Source organism: Kogia breviceps, chromosome 15 (genome assembly GCF_026419965.1).
Source record: "Kogia breviceps isolate mKogBre1 chromosome 15, mKogBre1 haplotype 1, whole genome shotgun sequence".
NCBI classification, from domain to species: Eukaryota; Metazoa; Chordata; class Mammalia; order Artiodactyla; family Physeteridae; genus Kogia; species Kogia breviceps.
In genome coordinates this window covers 63,684,921-63,705,562 of record NC_081324.1, presented here as the reverse complement: position 1 = coordinate 63,705,562, position 20,642 = coordinate 63,684,921, and the positions used below count along the sequence as shown (strand labels likewise).

The 20,642-nt window shown below is 47.1% G+C and overlaps 1 protein-coding gene across 6 annotated transcripts in view; it reads right to left on the bottom strand.

Moving 5' to 3' along the window:
* Positions 1-20,642, bottom strand: part of HIRA (histone cell cycle regulator) — an 81,530-nt gene that overhangs the window by 31,595 nt on the left and 29,293 nt on the right. For all 6 annotated transcript variants that reach the window (XM_067015051.1, XM_067015052.1, XM_059041122.2 and 3 more), the window contains 6 exons: positions 19,265-19,335; positions 18,595-18,700; positions 16,566-16,781; positions 15,608-15,693; positions 8,827-9,024; positions 7,031-7,192 (listed from right to left, as the gene is read on the bottom strand). In XM_067015051.1, coding sequence (XP_066871152.1) covers positions 7,031-7,192; positions 8,827-9,024; positions 15,608-15,693; positions 16,566-16,781; positions 18,595-18,700; positions 19,265-19,335 — 839 coding nt within the window. The remainder of the gene's footprint in view (positions 1-7,030; positions 7,193-8,826; positions 9,025-15,607; positions 15,694-16,565; positions 16,782-18,594; positions 18,701-19,264; positions 19,336-20,642) is intronic.

Genomic DNA, 20,642 nt, shown 5'->3' with positions numbered 1-20,642 from the left:
AACAATGTATAAAACAAATTATACACCATGACCAAATGGGATTTATTCCAGGTAGGCATACTGATTTAACATTCAAAAATCAATTAACGTAATCCACAACATCCAACAACACTAAAGAGCCTTATGACCCTATCAACTGATGCAGGAAAAGCATATGACAAAACCAAACATCTATTAATGATAAAAACTTAGCAAACTAGAAATAGAGAACTTAACTTGATAAAGAATAACGACAAAAAAAACTTACTGTTAACATTGTACTGGAAGTCTTAGCTAATGCAGTATGACGAGAAGGAAATAAAAGGTATAAAGATTGGGAAGGAAGAATAAAACTGTGTTCAGTGAATAAAAACATCAGTGATAACACTGTGTCATTGTAGAAAATTCCAAAGAATCAACAACAACAAAATCTGTAACTAATAAGCAATTATACCAAGGTTGCAGGATACAAGGTTAACATACAAAAGTCAATTGCTTTTCTATATACCAGCAATGAACAAGTGGTATTTGAAATTCTAAACACAATACCACTTATACTGATGCCAAAAGACCAATAATTTGATAGAAATATAACAAAATATGTACAAATTATATATGAGGGAAACAAACTCTGATGAAAGAAATCAAAGATCGAAATAAATTGAGATATTCTATATTCATGAACAGGAAGACTCAATATTGTTAAGATGTCAACTTTTCCTAACAATCTAGAGATTCAATGGAATCCCAATAAAAATCCCAGGAACTTATACTGTAGTATCAACAAACTTATTCTGAAGTTTATAGGAAAAGGAAAAGACCCCAAAATAGATCTAAACAAATGTAGTCAATTGATCTTTGATAAAAGCAAAGACAGAATAATCTTTCAACAAATGGTGCTGGCACAAATGGACGTCCACATGCAAATACCAAATCTAGACACAGACCGTACATCTTTCACAAACGTTAACTCAAAATGGATCATAGATCTAAGTGTAAAATGCAAAACTATAAAATGAGAACTTAGAAGAAAACATAGTAGGAAGTCTAGGTGAGCTTGGGTTTGGCAATGAGTTTTTGATACAACACCAAAAGCATGATCCATGATAGAAAAAAAAATCTAATGTGTTGGACTTCACTAACATTAAAAATTTCTGCTCTGAGAAAGACACTGTCAAGAGAATGGAAAGCCAAATCAAAGACTGGGAGAAAATATCTGTGAATCACATTACCTGAATAAAGACTTGTATCTAAAATATACTAAGAATTCTTAAAATTCAGCAGTAAGAAATAACCAATTGGGGCTTCCCTGGTGGTACAGTGGTTGAGAATACGCCTGTCAGTTCAGGGAACACGGGTTCAATCCCTGGTCTGGGAGGATCCCACATGCCGTGGAGCAGCTAGGCCCATGGGCCACAACTATTGAGCCTGTGCTCTGGAGCCCGTGAGCCACAACTGCTGAAGCCCACGTGCCTGGAGCCTGTGCTCTGCAGCTAAGAGAGGCCACCACAATGAGAAGCCTGTGCACTGCAATGAAGAGTGGCTCCCGCTTGCTGCAATTAGAGAAAGCCCGCGCACAGCGATGAAAACCCAACACAGCCAAAATAAATAATTAATTTAAAAAAAAAGAAAAAAGAAATAACCAGTTTAAAAAAATGAACAAAGATCTGAACAGGCACTCACCAAAGATGAGATGGCTGATAAGTGTATGAAAAGATGTTCAGCATCATATGTCATTCAGCAATTGAAAATTAAAACATGATACCACTAAACACCAGAATGGCTAAAACCCAGAAAATTGATGATACCAAACACCAACAAGGATGTGGATCAAAGGAACACATTCTCTGTTGGTGGGGCTGCAGTCATTTTGGAAGACAGCCTGGCAGTTTCTTACAAAGCTAAACCTAGTCTTATAATACCAACCAGCAGTTGCACTCCTAGGTATCTGCCCAGTGGAAATGAAAACATATATTCACACAAAAACCTATACGTGAGTACTGACAGCAGTTTTATACATCATCTATATATAATTGCCAAAAAATGGAAGCAACCACGATGTCCTTCAATGGGGAAATGCTTAAACTGTGGTACAGGCTTCCCTGGTGGTTGAGAATCTGCCTGCCAATGCAGGGGACACAGGTTCGAGCCCTGGTCTGGTAAGATCCCACATGCTGCGGAGCAACTAGGCCCATGAGCCACAACTACTGAGCCTGCGTGTCTGGAGCGTGTGCTCCGCAACGAGAGGCCGCGACAGTGAGAGGCCCACGCACCACGATGAAGAGTGGCCCCTGCTCGCCGCAACTAGAGAAAGCCCACGCACAAAAACGAAGACCCAACACAGCCAAAAATAAATTAAAAAAAACAAAACAAAAAACCCCCAAAAAACTGTGGTACATACAAACTATGTGCATCCATACAATGGGATAAGATCTGGTAATAAGAAATAAGCTATCAAACCATGAAAATGCATGAAGAGCCTTAAATGGATATTACTAAGTGAAAGACACCCATTTGAAAAGGCTAGGTACAGTATGTTTCCAATTATATGACATTCTAGGAAAGGCAAAACTGTAGAGACAGTAAGAAGATCAGTGGTTTTCAGGTATTCAGGGAGGAGGGAGGGAGGGATAAACAGCTGAAGCAAGAGGGATGTTCAGGAGGTAAACTTACTGTGCCTGATACCAGACCCTCCTGCTGCCTCGGAAGCAGGAAGCTTGGCCCTAAGTGACTACTCACTCACTGCCACTTTCTTTCTTATTTTTTTGGGTTGTTGATTCTTTTACTTATTCACTGCCTTTTCAAGGGAGAAGCTGAGAATGACAAACTTGATGAGCTCTTATTTTATAGTTCCTGCTGGAGCTGTATGTGTGGCTGAAAGGCCTTATGAGATGTGGGTAACACCGCTACTGAGGGACAATCCCTGGTGGCATCAGGGCCCAGGTCATGCATCAAGACTTGGCTCTCTAGCAGCCCGATTCAAGGGGTAGCCTCCGCACTTCTCAAAGCGGGGTCTGCACTCCCCGAGAGCTAGGAATCGACAGCAATCAGGGCCATGGAGACCTGCAAGGTGAACATCCTTCCTCAGTGAACAGAAGGAATTCCTAGCTATGGTGCCATGTGGTTTCACTAAGGCAGAGATTGTGTTTTATTCTGGCTATTAAGTCCTCACTCTATTTCCAAAACTGAGATTTCAATACTTGCTTAAGCCTGTGAAACATCGGCCACTCCCTCTTGACCACAGCCCGCCCTCTTTGGAGAACTTCTGTTAGGTGCACGCAGACCCTAACCTCTGCCCTCCAGACTCTCCTCCTTGGGCTCCACCTCTTCACCTCTGCAGTACCCAGGACATTTCCCCAGATCAAATGTGCTCCTCAGCTGGGCCTCCTCTGCTGTCAAATATGCCCACTGAGGGTTTTTTTTTTTTTGGACGCGTGGCTTGTAGGATCTTAGTTCCCCGACCAGGGATTGAAACCTGGGCCCCTGGAAGTGAAAGTACTGAGTCCTAACCACTGGACCTTCAGGGAATTCCCTCAGCTGACTCTTCAATTGCAATGATTATTATTTTTCTTTTCCAAAAGTATTTTTGGGTTCATTTCCAAATCTATCTGGTCTTTTTGATGGTGCATTATTCCTTACTGAGATATATAATTCACATACCATAAAATAAAAGTCACCACTTTAAAGTATAGAATTCAGTAGTTTTTAGTATATTCATAAGGCCATCAATCATCACCGCTAAGCCTTGAGCATTTTCATAATCCCAAAAAGAAACTCTGTATCCATCAGCACTCACCCCATCCTGCCCCGGCAACCACTAATCTACTTTCTGTCTCCATGGGTTTGCCTATTCTGGAATTAAATATAAATGGAATCATATAACATGTGGTCCTTTGTGACTGGCTTCTTTCACTTAGCATAACGTTGTCAAGGTTTTTCCCTATTGTGGCATGTATAAGCATTCCATTCCTTTTTATTGCCAAATAATATTATTGATATATTGTATGGATGTACCACATTTTAAAAATCCATTCATCGATTGACAGACATTTGGGATATTTCCACTTTTTGGCTATTATGAATAATACGGATATGAACTTTTTGGGGGGCTGTATTGGGTCTTCATTGTGGCATGTGGATCTTTCGTTGAAGCATGCAGGCTTCCCTCTAGTTGTGGTGTGCAGGCTCAGTATTTGCGGCAAACGGGCTCTGTAATCGTGGCGCTCGGGCTTAGCTGCCCTGTAGCATGTGGGATCTTAGCTGCCTGACAAGGGATTGAACCCATGTCCCTTGCATTGGAAGGTGGATTCTTAACCACTGGACCACCAGGGAAGTCCCCTGATATATGAACTTTTGTGTACAAGTCTTTACATGAACACGTTTTCAGTTCTCTTGGGTATCTACCTAGGTGTGGGACTGCTGGTTCAGACAGTAACTCTATTTTAACCATTTATGAAAATGCCAGATTGTCCTCTAAACCAGCTGAACCATTTTACAATCCCACCAGAATCTATGAGGGTCCTGATTTCTCCTCATCCTCACCAACACTTCTTATTATCTGACTTTTTGATCACGGATCCTAGTGGGTGCGGAGTGGTAGTTCACTGTAGTTTTGGTTTGCATTTCTCTGATGACTAATGACGTTGAATGTCTTTTTATGTGCTTATGGTTGTTTGTGTATCTTCTTTGGAGAAATGTCTATTTAAATCCTTTGCCCATTTAAAAACTGGGTTATTACTCTTTATACTGTTGAGCTATAAGAGCTCTTCACTCAGTTGTGATTTGCAAATATTTTCTCCCATTTAGTAGGTTGTCCTTTCATTCTGCTGACAGTGCTCTTTGAAGCACAAAAGTTTTAAGTTTTGATGATGCCCAATTTTTCTATTTTTTTCTTTAGTTGCTTGTGTTTTTGGTGCCACATCTAAGAAATAGTTTTCTAATCCAAGGTCACATCTATGTTTTCTTCTAAGAGTTTTATAGTTTAACTCTTACATTTAGTTCTTCAATTCATTTTGAGTTAATTTTTTTTTTTTTTGCGGTACGCGGGCTTCTCACTGTTGTGGCCTCTCCTGTTGCGGAGCACAGGCTCCAGATGCGCATGCTCAGCAGCCATGGCTCACGGGCCTAGCCACTCCGCGGCATGTGGGATCTTCCCAGACCGGGGCACGAACCCATGTCCCCTGCATCGGCAGGCGAACTCTCAACCACTGCGCCACCAGGGAAGCCCTTGAGTTAATTTTTATACATGGGATAGTATACGAATCTTTCCTCACGTTTTCTTTATCTTTCTTGTCTTTGACCATCTTACACGTGTTTATTTTACAGCCACCATCTGACAATCTACCATCAGAGGTACAGAGGTCTACACCTTCTGCTTCTGACGTCTCCTGACATGAGTGGTTGATCAGAGTTTCTTCATGGGCTTTGTTCCTTTGGATTCTGAGTCATCTCAGGCAGTGTTTCTTTAGTGGGAACACAGTACCCCCTGGGGTCAGGATGGATTTATATTTGCTTTGCCAAGTGCCTCTGGGGTGTTAATTAGACTAGAATCTTCTTTTGTGTCCAGTTCTTGGCTTCCTGATTTCCAGATGACAAAGGTAGTGTTAAAGTGACCTCCAATCCACTTGAGGGCAGGCCAGTGGTGACACAGCCTCAGGGGGAGACTGTTTTCCTAACTCAGAGGGCAGGCTGAGACATTCCAGGCTCTGGCCATGTTCCTATGCTGTCAGTCAGGTTTCTTCTAGTCCCCCTCTCACTGGAGGTACACTTTTTTAAGCAGCTTGACTTCATGCTAGTGTCTTAGTTCCAATCCCTACGTGGCTCAGGCCTAACGCCCTATCTCAAATCTGTGTGGCCATTAAAACTCAAGGTCCTTGTTCACCAGGCCAGAAACCTCCTGGCCTAACACCCACTGCTCTGGTTGTTTTGTTCACTCTTAGATTTTGGCTACTAGGGACTTCACTTACTTTCTTGTGAACTAGTCACATACTTTAGGGACACATGTTATGTTTCATCCAGCATTTCAGAATGTTTAGCAGCAGGGAGGTTTCAGATCCTCTATATTGCTGGCCAGAAAAATTGCTGGGTCAAAAGATCACATGAAATGCCTGTATAAAACAGACGTGACCACACTGCAGACACCACGCCAAAGCCACAGAGGCCACCGCTGACCTGAAGGGACAATCCTCCCATGCTGGTTTCTGGGGCCTATTCTCCAAGGATGAATCCCACTCAGACAAGCAGTTTCAAGAACATGGGTGAAGCCTCGGGGACAGTACAGTGTGGCTTTAGCTCCAAGAAACCATCCATGGCAAGGACAGGTCTCATCCCAGATGCTCCCTCCACTGGGCACCTTCTGGCCATGTGGCTCCTGCAAGAGTCTCTGGCCCACGTCTCTGATGTGGCTAATGGTAACGCCGAGCCCAATCACCTTGCAGTGGGTCACAGCTCCAGGTTGGCACTCAAGGCCCTGGACCGTGTGGAGGAAGGTGGCCCAGCCCCCCCTCAGACTCTCCCAGCCTTTGACTTGCTGGACCAAGCAGTGAGCTCCGTGCCACAGCGGGCTCGGCAGGAGGCCCTCCCAGGAGGCAGAGAAGCTCTGTGTCAATAGCAGAGGCTGAAACACTCAGTGTGGCTCCTCAGGAGGACTCCTGCCGCCCCATGACTGCTGCCTGTACTCAAGAAGGTGCAGAGGACATGCTGCAGGGGCTCAGAAGCCCGTTGGTCCTCACAGAGGCCTCCCTTCCATCACTTTAATCTCAGCTCCCGACCTCCTGGTCAGTGTCTGAGCAGAAAGCCAGGACCAGAGCTTTCCACCCTCTGACCATGTCAGCACAGCCTCTGCACCCACCAGCCCTCGTGCCTCTGCCCTTTGGTCCCCACACCGCCCCATCCCATGGCTCTGTGAAGCAGCCACACCTTTCTCCTCAGAGTGGTGGCTCCTGAATACAGAGGAACAGGAATCTGCACCCTCACAGGAAGGCGGATGTGGCACGGCTGGCCCAAGTCTGTACCCTCCCCATCTCTGGGGCCCCACATGGCCACCACCTACCTTTCCATAGCTGTCGGGGTCAAACCGGCCAAGGCAGGAGCCCCCGGCGTGGCTTTGGAGCGCTCCGTGAATCGGGAGTCAAACGCTTTCATAGGTTCAATCTTGGACGGGGTTGTCAGGATGGAGGGGGACGGTGCAGCGGGAGCAGAGGCCGCATTCACGCTGGGGGTGGGGTGGAGACGGAAGGCCACATCAGCACAACCCACTGAGGATCCGGGAGTCCGGGATTTGTGGGGCTTGGAGCCAAGTGAATGGGGCACAAATATCAAACTTCCATAAATAATTTCAAGACGTAATTGACTATTGCCAACTTTCTTTAATACCTTCACATATTAAAGTTCTGGGAGTTTGGCTTTCTGAGAAGGCTGTGAGCAAATGCACTCACACCCGTACCACTTTAGTGTTCTCAGAGCTTCTGGGGGTAGCACAAGACCTCAACAGTGGTTCCTACAACCCTATTTTCCTCATCTTAGAGCTCTGTCTCCACAACCTGAATACAGCAGCTCCACCCAACCTGCTCTGACCACGGTCTCACAGGGACAATCACACACCCTTTATGCTCTCCTCCAAGTGCTCCCTGTGTCTCTGACTCCACAGAGAAAAGGGAGCTCAGGATGGAGCTTGCCAGCTCCCTGTTGTCCCAGTACATCCCACACGCTGGGTCAAAGCCACGGGGCCTCCTCTGCCCACATCCGGGCTAACTGCCTTCCCCGCCGCTGGACCCCAGGCCAGACGCCCGCAGGCACCTGTATGACCCTCCCCTCCTCTCCCGGGACCTGCACAGCCAACTGCTGAACATTTTGCAAACCTGGCGTCCTGTCCTTCCCCAGACACCCTTCCTCCCAATGCTCTCCTTCCTGACTGGTCTTGCTGCTCCATACCCTTCTCTTCCCTCAAGGGAGAGGGGACACTCGAAGCCTGGCGCATGCCTCCACAGCCATGACACCAGAGGCAGGAGCTGTGATAACGCACGGTCCTGTCCCTGGTGACGGAGGGTCACGTTGACAGTGTCAGTTGTGTGCCAATGCGGCAGCTAAACTTGGGCCCCACTGCTGGTCGTTTCCTAAGGTGCAAGTCCCAGCACCTGTGTGTCCACTCCAGGGAGAAGCCAGCCTTCCTCCCCTCGCCCACCACTCTTCAGGCTCTGGGCCTCTGCTCTCGCTGTTGCCTCTACTCCCCAGCCCCGTCCCCCCGCTCAGCCTAAATGAGAAGCCTTCCTGAGACCTGCCCACCAAGGCCCTCAGAGGGCCAGCCCCGTACCCCTGTGGCCACCTCTTCCTCTACCAGCCTAGATCCTCTCCGGAGATGAGGACCCACTAATCAACCCCTGCAGACGTCAGGCATGGCACAGCTTGTCACTCAGAGCAGGCGCTGGGCAAATGGCTCCTGGCTCTTAGTCATGCTCCTCTGGTCCTTTCAGACTTCTAATCTGGTTTCCAGGTGATGGCCAGTGAAGACAAGGGCTCCCCGAGCAAATGTATTCTGAGCGTGAGGGGAGTCTGTGCCATGGCACACGAGTAGGCCGACCGAAGGTGGGCTGGCCCCGTGGCAGGTGATGCGTCACTGGCCAGTTGCCACCCTTAGTATTCTCATCCTGGGACTGCATCTTCCCCCAGGACATGAAGTCCTCAGGGCCCTAATCATCAGACTCTCCTGATCAAGGCTCCCTTCTGAGCAGGCCCTCATCTGAAACCAAGCACCTGTCTCTTTTCTTTACTGAAGAGGCCACGAAGTATCCCTGGAACTGTCCAAACTGCACTTGCCCAGGTACAGGACCAAGCTTGGCACCTACTCACCTGTCCTTACTGACAGAATCGCCTGCAGGCCTGGTGCCGGTCGCCGCCACAGGCTCTGTGGAAGGCTTCGAGGTGCCGAAGGGGACGGCAGTGCTGGAGTCCAGCGGCAGCAGTTGCGGGCTGCTGTGAGAGGTGAGCATGGTGCCCGCCAGGGAACCTGAGAGCGGGATGCTGTTGAAGAAGGCCGTGGAGAAGTCCCTGTTGTCGAGAAGGAGAAAAGTCAGCCTTGGACGTTGAGCACCACGTTGATTACTTACGCATCCTAAGCAAATTTTTTTCTCAGTCCAATGGCAATGTATTTTCATGGCAGAATTTTTATGCAAGTAACAGAAAAGTAAAAAGGAAATTAAAATCACTTCAAACACTACATTTAATTAGATCTAAGATGAACTGGTACTTTATATACCATTAAGAAAGAAAAAAACTGTGACCGATTATAACTGTCAGGTGTCACTGATAAGATGCACCCTGATCTCAAGAAGTGTTACCATGTGCAATTGTGTCTTGGGGCTGGGCAAACACAGCACACAGAGTGGGCCTCCCTTTCATTATGGGCAGCGTGGACGTGCCATGGTTTACCCAGCCAGCCTCTCGTGAGGAACAGCTGGACCGTTTCCTGGTGTTTCTGTAACACACACTGCAGTGTGCCGGCTGAGGGCCCTGGGTATCATGGCTCAGCCATGCACAGGCTCTGAGGCCTTGGGCACCTCAGCCACCATGTCTGCAAAAGAGATGACAGGACCCTCCCCACAAGGCCGCTGTCTGGACTAACGTACTTCCTGTAGCGCATGACACAGGGCACACACAGACGCCTGCTGTTGTTAACTGTCATCCCACTTGTTTCACACGTTACGTGGGATAAATTCCTAGAAGGAACTGCAGTAGCGAATGGAATGTTCATCGACGATTTTGGATAGTTCTCAAGGGCCCTGCTTTGAGGTTCACCTCACAAGCCGTGCATGGGTGCCTATTTCCTCAAACCCTCATCAACGGTTTTATCAACTTCTTGACACCTGATAATCTGAGAGATGAAAAATGATATCTTACTACAATTTTAATTTGCCATTTTGATGCAAGTTTGAAATTTTTTCATCTAGAAACATCTGATATCTCTTTTTTGGGAGCTGTTTGTTCTTATCTGTCATCCATTGTTCTATTTGGTTATTGGTCTTTATTATTGATTGTAAGACCTATTTCCATATTCAAAAATTCCTATATGGACAGGAAATATTTTCCCCAGGATGTTGTATTTTGACTATTTATCATGTAATTTTCCTTGCAAAAACATGTTATTTTCGTGTGGTCTAATTTTTGTGTAATTTGTAGAATACTTTTTTTTTACCTCTGAGGTTTATGAAAGTATTCTTCTATGGAATATTCTAAATTTTTAAATAATAAAAAAGTTAAACATTAAAAAAAAATCTCTGAGATGTTCAGAATGTTCTCTGAAAAATTTCTGAGCTGTGCAAAATTTTAATGCATGAGATAGGGCTCCAAATGTTTTTTTTTCTTTTGTGGTATGCGGGCCTCTCACTGTTGTGGCCTCTCCCGTTGCGGAGCACAGGCTCCGGATGCGCAGGCTCAGCGGCCATGGCTCACGGGCCCAGCCCCTCTGCGACATGTGGGATCTTCCCGGACCAGGGCACGAACCCGTGTCCCCTGCATCGGCAGGCGGACTCTCAACCACTGCGCCACTAGGGAAGCCCTCCAAATGTTTTTTAAAATTTATTTTATTGAAATATAGTTGATTTACAATGTTGTGTTAATTTCTGCTGTACAGCAAGGTGGTTCAGTTTTATATATACACACACACACACACACACATACACACACACACACACACACACACACACACACACATTCTTTCCATTACGGTTTATCATAGGATTCTGAATACAGTTCCCTGTACTATACAGTAGGACCTTGTTGTTTATCCATCCTATATATAATAGTTTGCATCTGCTAATCCCAAACTCCCAATCCATCCTTCCCCCACCACCTCCCTGCTGGCAACAAGTCCGCTCTCTCTGTCTGTGAGTCTATTTCTGTTTTGTAGATAGGTTCATTTGTGTCATATTTACATTCCACATATAAGTGATATCATATGGTATTTGTCTTTCTCTTTCTGACTTACTTAGTATGACCATCACTAGGTCCATCCATGTAGCTGCAAATAACATTATTTCATTCTTTTTTATGGCTGAGTAGTATTCCATTGTATATAAACCACATCCTCTTTATCCATTCATCTGTTGATGGACATTTAGGTTGTTTCCATGTCTCAGCTATTGTGAATAGTGTGCTATGAGCACTGGGGTGCATGTATCTTTTTGAATTGTTGCTTTCTCCAGATATATGCCCAGGAGTGGGATTGGTGGATCACATGGCAACTCTACTTTAGTTTTTTGAAGAACCTCCATACTATTCTCCATAGTGGCTGCACCAATTTACATTCCCATCAGCAGTGTAGGAGGGTTCATTTTTCTCCCTTTCTAGCATTTGTTACTTGTAGACTTTTTTTTTTTTTTGCGGTACACGGGCCTCTCACTGTTGTGGCTTCTCCCGTTGCAGAGCACAGGCTCCGGACGCGCAGGCTCAGCGGCCATGGCTCACAGGTCTAGCCACTCCGCAGCATATGGAATCTTCCCAGAACGGGGCACGAACCCATGTCCCCTGCATCGGCAGGCGGACTCTCAACCACTGCGCCACCAGGGAAGCCCTACTTGTAGACTTTTTAATCATGGCCATTCTGACCAGTGTGAGGTGGTACTTCACTGTAGTTTTGATTTGCATTTCTCTAATAATTAGTGGTGTTGAGCGTACGTTGATGTCTCTGTTGGCCATCTGTATGTTTTCTTTGGAGAAATATCTGTTTAGGTCTTCTGCCCATTTTTCGATTGGGTTGTTTTTTTATTATTGAGTTGTATAAGCTGTTTCTGTATTTTGGAAATTAAGCCCTTGTCGGTCGCATCATTTGCAAATATTTTCTCCCAGTTTGTAGGCTGTCTTTTCATTTTGTTCATGATTTCCTTTGCTGTACAAAAGCTTGTAAGTTTGATTAGGTTCCATTTATTTATTTCTGTTTTTATTTCTTTTTTAAAATAAATTTCTTTTTTTAAAATTTTTGGCTGTGTTGGGTCTTTGTTGCTGTGCGTGGGCTTTCTCTAGTTGCAGTGAGTGGGGGTTGTTCTTCGTCATGGTGCGTGGGCTTCTCTTGTTGCAGAGCACGGGCTCTAGGCGCGCAGGCTTCAGTAGTTGTGGCACGTGGGCTGAGTAGTTGTGGCTTGAAGGCTCTAGAGCTCAGGCTCAGTAGTTGTGGTACATGGGTTTAGTTGCTCTGCAGCATGTGGGATCTTCCCGGGCCAGGGCTCAAACCCATGTCCCTTGCGTTGGCAGGCAGATTCTTAACCACTGTGCCACCAGGGAAGCCCTTGTTTTTATTTCTATTGCCTTGGGAGACTGACTGAAGAAAACACTGGTACGTTTTATCTCAGAGAATGTTTGTCTATGTTCTCTTCTAGGAGTTTATGGTGTCATGTTTTATATTTAAGTCTTTAAGCCATTTTGAGTTATTCTTGTATATGATGTGAGGCAGTGTTCTAATTTCATTGATTTACATGCGGCTGGGTAGCTTTCTCAACACCACTTGCTGAAGAAACTCTCTTTTCTCCATTGCATATTCTTGCAGGGCTCCAATTTTGTTTCTAGAGTTATCACTTCCTCACTTCATTTACTGAATTAGGTAATGATTCATCACAGATGCAAAATATTACCTTTAAAGTTCTCATAAATATTTGAGTCTATTTCTGAGTTTTCTATTGTATTCCATTGTTCTATTCACGTGTCAGTACCTCACTATTTTAGTTATTATAGCTTGTAAGATTTAATTTCTAGTGGGGCTAGTCTTTCCTGATTAATCTTTTCCAGAAATATTTTAGCTACGCCTATGTACTTTTTCACAGAACTTCAGAATCAGTTTGTCTGATGCTGAAAGCTCCTGTGGTTATTTGTATTGGCTCATGTTACATTTATAGGCTGAGGGAGATTTGTCATCTTTATGATATCGAGACATCCTATCTAAGAAATGGTATGCGTTTCTAGTAGTTTCTGTGAATTTTCTCTACTCTCAGTAGAGTTTAAAATTTTTTCTTCATAAAGATCTCCATTTCTTGTTACACTCTAGGTACTGCATTTGTGAAAGTGATTTCTTTCTTTGTATCTTCTAAAGGTCACCAGTCATCTCATCACCTTCTTTTACTGTCTATGGTGGTTTTTCCAGTTGATTCTCTTGCAGATTATACCATCTTTGACTAATGACACATTTACCACCTCCTTTCTAATTTCTTCTTTCTCTTAACTAACCATAGGAGCTGGGATCTCTAGAACAATGTTAAATTACAGTCACAGGTGTAGACGTGTGTTCAGTTTTAAAATTTAATTCGAAATAAGATAGTTTAACAAGTTTAACAAACAACTATCTGTTCCCATTTAACTGAGTTTTAAATAACAATGATGTTGGGTTTAATAAAAATGCCCCTTAAGCATCTACGGAGATGATCATATTATTTATTTATTTATTTATTTATTTATTTATTAGTTTTTGTGGTGCTCAGGACTCTCACTGTTGTGGCCTCTCCTGTTGTGGAGCACAGGCTCTGGATGCGCAGGCTCAGTGGCCATGGCTCACGGGACCAGCTGCTCCACGGAATGTGGGATCCTCCTGGACCGGGGCACGAACCCGCGTCCCCTGAATTGGCAGGCGGACTCTCAACCACTGCGCCACCAGGGAAGCCCAATTTATTTATTTTAATCTACTGACATGTAGGAGTAAATTAAGTTTCCCCAAATCATATGAACCATCTCGCTTTCCTGAAATAAATTTTACTTGTTTATAGTGTACTAGCATTTTAACACATTGTAACATTCTGTTTGTTATGATTTTATTTAGGATTTTGCATTGACATTTGGAAATAAGATTGATCAGAAATTTATTATATCTTTGTCACATTTTAATTATGAAATTTCAATATTGTGTTCATTAAAAAAAAGATTTTGCAAGCTTTCCTTCTTTTTCAAAGCACTAGAATATTTTCAATAGTATTAGAATGACCTGTTCTTTAAAAGTTTGTTAGAATTTTCCTGTCAAGCCGTCTTAGTCTGGTGGCCTTTGATAGGTTAACTCTTTGACAGTGTCCTCTATTTCTTCTGTAATAATGTATCTGTACAGATTTTCTTCAATTTTGATAATTTTTGTTTTCCCCAAAATAATTCACTTTCAAATTTATTTGCAGAGTTCAGCAAAGATGTCTTTCACCCTTTTGATTTATTCTTCACCTGTGATTATTTCCCATTTATGTCTATTTTAAATATTTGCGACTTCTCTTTTCTTTCTTGATTAAATAAGCTAATAATTACCTCTTCCATTGCTACTTGTTTTGACATGGGAATCAAGAGGAAAAGAATCAAGTTCTGGTGCCAGAAATATGTGCCCCATGGCAGAAAGCTGGCTTGAGGCCAGGTAGGAAGTCATCTGCCACCTCTGCCTCCTCACCACGTGAGGCCTGGAAGGATCCACAGAACAAAAGTGCCACCACCACTTTTACCACCTCTACAAGCCTCACTCCCATCAGCTCTGAAATGTTCAAGCACTGTCACATACTTGGTTTCACTTGGTCCTAATAAAGGCGGGCAGGTGGCATTCTCTGCATAGGTTCATAATGGGAAAAAGGTTTGATCAAGGGAAAACCACTCTATGGGAGGAGTCTAGAAGTTGGTTCTGGCTCTACCTGGTCAGGTCACTGCCCTCCAGGGCCTCGGCACTTGCACACCTGACATGAGGAGGCCATCAGCACATCACATGACTGAAGGTCTCCACAGACTTCAGGGAAGCTTTGGAACAGCTCTTGGTGGAATGAGTAGGAAATGCAGAGGACTACTGTGCATAGTGCCCTGAGTAGACGGGCTGAAAAGAGTGAGTCATCTTGATGTTCGGCCTATTCCTCTCACATGGGGCCTTATCATCCTTTGAATCAACATACCTCACTTTGGGGAGAATGACCAATACAAAAGCAAGCCTGATGACAGATGCCAAGACAAGGACAAATCCAGCTGAATCCACTGTCCCTCTCTGCTCCATCAGGGAAATCTACCCCCCACCCAGCAAGTCCACTTCTGGGAAGTGTCTTGCGGGAACAGTCACAGGTGTGCTCAGAGATTCATATACAATCACAAAACACCGTACAAACTACACGTCCACAGTTAAGGGGCTGGTTAAGTAAATCATGGTGTGTTCACAGGCGGGGCACCTGGACCGCCAGCAAACCAATGCTTCAGAGGACTAGTTATTAAAATGGATGCAAGGTCAAGATACAGGAACAAACAGGAGATACGGACACCAAAGCGTTAACAGTGATCGTATCTTTGTGCTTTTACTGTTTTCCATAATGTGTACATATTCCTTTCTTAATCAGAAAGAGAAGGCTATAAAAGTGGAAAGAGAAACAGAAAAAAAAATCAGTCTGACTTTTCCCTCCCTGGTATCTTCAACAAAGCAGGGCCAGCCTCCCCGACCACCTGCACCACCATCAGGTGTGCACAGGGCTCTGCGGTAGTGCAAGGCTTTGAGGCTGCTGGGAAGTTGGAATCAACTCACTTCCAGACTCTGTGGGTGAGGCTGGCCCAAGAGCCTGTGAAGTCCTGGTTATGATAGTGCTACCTGGCAAAAGGAGAGAGGAAGACCTCCCAGAGAAGGCCACAGAAAGCTCGGTGAGTGAACGAGTACCCGGTGTCCAGCTGTGCTATGCAGAGAGGCGTGATTCTCCTCCGACCATCTGCCGTCCGAGTCTCAACTTGTTTCTTTAAAAGATTCTGGCAAAGTAGAGAGACGTAAAGGAATGGAAACATTTCTGAATCTCTGAATACCAACAAATAAGACTTCTAATGAAATGTATTCTAACTCCCCTCTGGCCTTTCAGATACAACTAAACTAAGCCACTCATCAAAGAATAAGCGTTTTTATCAGGGTGTGTGCTCGACCTCCTGCACAGTAAGGCAGCAAGGACAGATGCTCCCAGGTGAACCAGCTCCAACATCTTCCTTTCTATCTCCAATTCCCACCTGGCCAGGTCCTCGGAGCAGTGAGCACATGCCCGGCCGGCTACACGCACCCAGCAGCCATGGGGCTCAACAAGGGAGCTGACAGATGAGACCCCTGTCTGTAAGCCACAATTTCAAACTTTCTTTCAATGAAGGCTCACAACCCAGGGTTTGTCACACACTGTGTCTGAACCACCTGGGGAGTGTGACACCCTGCACGAGCTCCTGGAGAGAGTTTTAGCTCCCAACATCTGTCCTGTTCCCTTCCCATCTCCACCCCGACCCCCCAGGGAAACATGGGTTTCCAGAGAAGAAGGGGGAGTCAAGAGATGTCTCTTGAGGGCAGAGCCTGAAACCCACTGTTCTCAGTATCTAGAATCTGCTAGAAAGGCTAGAGGTGAGGTTTGAAGTTCCCCCAAAGGATGCCCTCCTCTGGATCTCCTTGGGGCAGGGCCTTTGATAAGGTGCCCTGGGCCCCACTGCTGCCACACGCAGACAAGGGCAATAAGGCCAAGTGGCCCCCTGCTGGCTCCCAGCTCCCTGCCCATGTCTGTGCACTGTCTAGACGGCCTCTTGCCCTCCTGGCCTTGTGCCGCCCCTGGGCACGTGCCTGTATCCTCAGTGCCACTGGGCCCAGCCCTCACCTTCCTGATGTCCTCCAGACTCTCCCCGTTGACAACGCCAGCGACTGAGGTAGCAGGGCCTGTCTCTCTGGCTGCAGAGCCCTTCTGGTCCAGCTGCTGCTGCTGCTGCCTCCGCTGGTACTTGAGCATCTCGGGGTTCTCGATGACGGCAGTGGAGAGCTGGGTCTCGGTCATGATGGCCAAACTCTTGCCGTAGGTGGACTGATGGATGCGGCTCTAGAGAAGGCAGAGAGTGGGAAGTGCAACAAACCGGCTGGGGCACTGCCCACCAGTGGGCAAGCTGCGTGCTGGCCCCCGGCTCAGAGCAAGAGAGCCCTGGGCAGGGTCCCGGAGCCCTGGATGCTGGCTCTCTGAAACCTCCCACCCTGTTTGCCTGTTTAGATGACTCAGGAGAGGCCTTGTACCCTCCCTCGATGTTTACAGCCTTCAAGGATGAAAGTAGATGCGTAACCCTCAGGAAAACACCTACAGTGGGTCTGGTGCAGAATAAACAGCAACAAACATTTGCTGAACTGAAATTACAACATTCAAATTGCTAAGGTAAGGCTCTTAAATAACTCCAAGGACCCCAAATGCTTCTTGGGAATCAGACACTGAAACCCAGAGTTGCTTTCACTGCTCCAGCTACAGCCATCAGCCCCACGTGGCTGCAAGTCGCTATGGGGCCGCTAACAGAGCCCCTGAGAGCAAGGAAAGGCCTGGCACGCAGGCCTAGGGGAACCTTTCTCTGCCTGCATTGCCCCCAACATGTCCTGACCCTTCTGAGCAGGGCCAGTCCCACCTTCCCCGGTCTCAGCAGCCCTGTGCCACAAGCCAGGCTGTGTGAGGGCAGGGACGGTGGCCCCAGCACACTGGAGTGGCCAGTGTGACAAGGAGCAGACTTGCACATGGTGTGCTAACGACCAAAGCGGAGGTCAGTAGGACACCTGCCTCGCAGGAAGGATGATGGGCGGGCAGCCTTGGGGCCCCCTCCGCAGGACCTGGAGTGCCTGCCTGTGGCCAAAACTCCCTCCCCGGCAACCCTGGAATCTCAAGGCAGGATTTGGATTTCGGCCCTACTGTTCCTCAAATGCAGGGGCCCTGCCTGCATCCAGGACGGGTTACGACTCTCTAAGGAGAGGGGAGGTCACCTGATGACGGTGGAGGGAAGAGCTGGGACTGCGGACACACTTGTCCCTCAACTGACAAGCAACCGTGGGTGCCAGGCCAGTCCACTGTGGTGAGTGAGGCCGACTCTGAAGCCCGAGGGGTAACATCGTAGTGGGGCTCCCCAGAGAAGCCTAAGAGGGGGCTCCCAGCAGCAATGGCACCCTGAGGGGAGAGCTGTCGCCTGCCCTGGGCTCTCGGAGCCTCTTGTCCCCACATACTGGTATGGGCCCACTTGCGGGAAGGCAGGCTCCTAGTCTGAGGCAGGGAAAGCAGTGCCTGTCACCAAGTCCCCGAGGACGAGCACTGGTCACCCTGTCCTGGGCAGAGCATGGCGGAGAGGAGGCCTTGCCCCAAGGCTGTGGATGGGTTTGTGCTTCCACTCTCAGACCTCAGGGTCACATGCTATTCTCCTCAGTGAAACAGGACCAGCCCTGCCTGGAGGAGTTTTGTGTAATTTACGTGAAGAAATGTGGCCCTGGTTCTGGCACATAGTAAGTGCTAGGAAAGGACTGTTATCACTGTTGTAACTGCTGACCCGAGGCCAGTATGTTAGCAAAGGACAACAGGGAGGGGACGTGAGCAGCCCTGGTATCCACTCCCGCTCTTCCAGCATGGCTATCAGTTCAAGAGGAGATGCCCGGGTTTACTCAATTCTATTTTCCACAAGATGTTACAGAAAAACCCAAACGAATTTTTTGGCCAACCCAATAGAATGGATTTCTGACATGAATAGAGGTTCATTTTAAATTAAATCTCTTTTATAGAGAAGACAAGGATTATAATCTACAAGAGGCAAAGGACCAGGAATGCTTCAGGAAGCAATGTGTCTGTGTAGGTCACAAGAGGAGGTCCCTCAGAACCGCCGTGGCCGTGCTCCTACCTTCTCCTCCTCGCTCAGGGGGTCTCCGAGCTCGTCCTGGGAGAAATCCAGGAACGCCACAGAGCCGTCCATGGAGCACACCAGGATGCCCAGCCCGTTCAGAGTCCTGGAAAAGATGGCCCTCAGCAGCCAGGCGCAAGCCCCATGGTTTTCACCCGCCACGGAGTGGCCCAGGGGAGGCAGAGCCTGGGGAGAGGCCCCCACACGCTCATGGGGAGGCGGAGGTGGGGGCAACAGTCCCATTCTACAGAGCTCTGGGCCCTTCAGTTCTCAGCACATGTACAGAGTATCTCTCACCCTGTGCTTCGTAAGAGTTTCATGTTCATTTATCGCATTTTTGAAAGCAATAAAAAACAAACAACTGCAAGGGAGTGCACATCTAAATGAGGTCTCTGGGAAGTATGAAACGGCTTCCACAGCCACACTACTCTGATTCACGCAGCGACAGAGTCAAGTGCAACAGGATCATGCACTCTCCTTCCCAGACGAATACCAGTCTGTCTGAGCAGGGGTTTCTAGTAGGGCCAGGAGCACAGCACCCTGGGGTCTGTCCTGGCTGTGACACCTGGGATCCTGGCTGCCCAACCCTAATCATACCCAGGAGGCCTTGAGCTCCAACATGTGGCTCTTCCTTTCCTAGACCATGTCTCGAATCGAGAATCCATCTTACCAGGAAATGTCCATGATGGATTTGTCAAACAGCTCATGGATGACAACCAAAGGTCGTTTTAGACACGTGAGCTGGAAGGAAAGGGCAGCAAAGGTTAATGAATGAATGAGGCCCTCCATGTCCACTCTGCTCAGCTGCCACCATCAGACCCAGGAGGCTTTGTCTAAGCTGTGCTAACACGCGGGGCGTCTTCAGCTCTACTCAGACGGCCACCACCGAGACTCCACCAAGACTCTGAAACTCACGCCTGCCAAAGACAGGTGTGCCAGCATGGGGTCTGCCCCTTCGGGCCTGGCAGGGCAGACAGCTGTATACACACAAGACCAGCAATGGAGGAGGGGGTTCTAGAAGGCCTACCCAACAGGGATGGGATGCCAAGGACTGGGCAGGGAATGCAGCAGCAGAGGCAGATCCCAGGACAGGAAAACAGTCTCAGAGAGAACCTAGTACCCCTTCTCAAGGCTCCATGTGACCGGCGCCACGCACCACACAGGTTCATGTTGTCCTGACCCAGGCCCCAGGGTAGCCACTATTAACAAACACTCTTCCTCTCTTCCGTCTTGGACAAATATTTTATTCTTTAAAGTAAGGCACATGGTTGTCTGCTTTTTCATTCAATGCAGAATGAGTGTGCCATCAACATCCTGTGAAAACCTGTGTCTGGTAACTGTACCCGCTGCCTTCCCCATGCACATGTGGGTCATCTGGTCCCCTAACGTGGCTGAGCACATGTCCACACTCCCACAGCAGCAGCAGGCATAGCTCTCACACACAGGGCCTGCCTGTCCTGCCCACTGGTCCTGGGCCCCCGGGTGGCAGGCTGGGGTGGGAGCATGCCTGAGGGCAGGAGACGCTAAGGCAGCCCTAGTCTTGAGGACAGGCTGGAATCTGAGCACCTGGAACCCATACCTTGCCCCATCCTAGTTCCACTCCCCAAAGAGAACTAGCCTGGCCTTCCTTCCACAGACATGTCTACAGACCCCTCAGAAATCTGGGACCTCTGTCAACACCTGACCTGTCAGTGATGTTTTGGTCAAAGTACCAGGGATGGAGCCCAGGCCCAGGGGATCCTGGGAAGAATGCGCCTTGACCGTCTAGGACGCACCAGGTCCAGGGTCTGGAATGGGGTCACAGGATTGCTCTGTGAGAAGCAACTGTCCTAAATGCAGCCAAAGGATAACCTCCAAATCTACAACTTCAAATCCACTCTGCTTATGGGGAAATCAATGATAAGGAATAAACTATTGTTAACGCAACACACACAAAGCTCAACCACTTTATGCCAAGTGAAAAGAACACAAGATGCAAAAAAGTAAACACTGCACGACTCCATTCATATAAAGTCCAGAAACAGGCAAAGCTCATCCACGTGACAGAC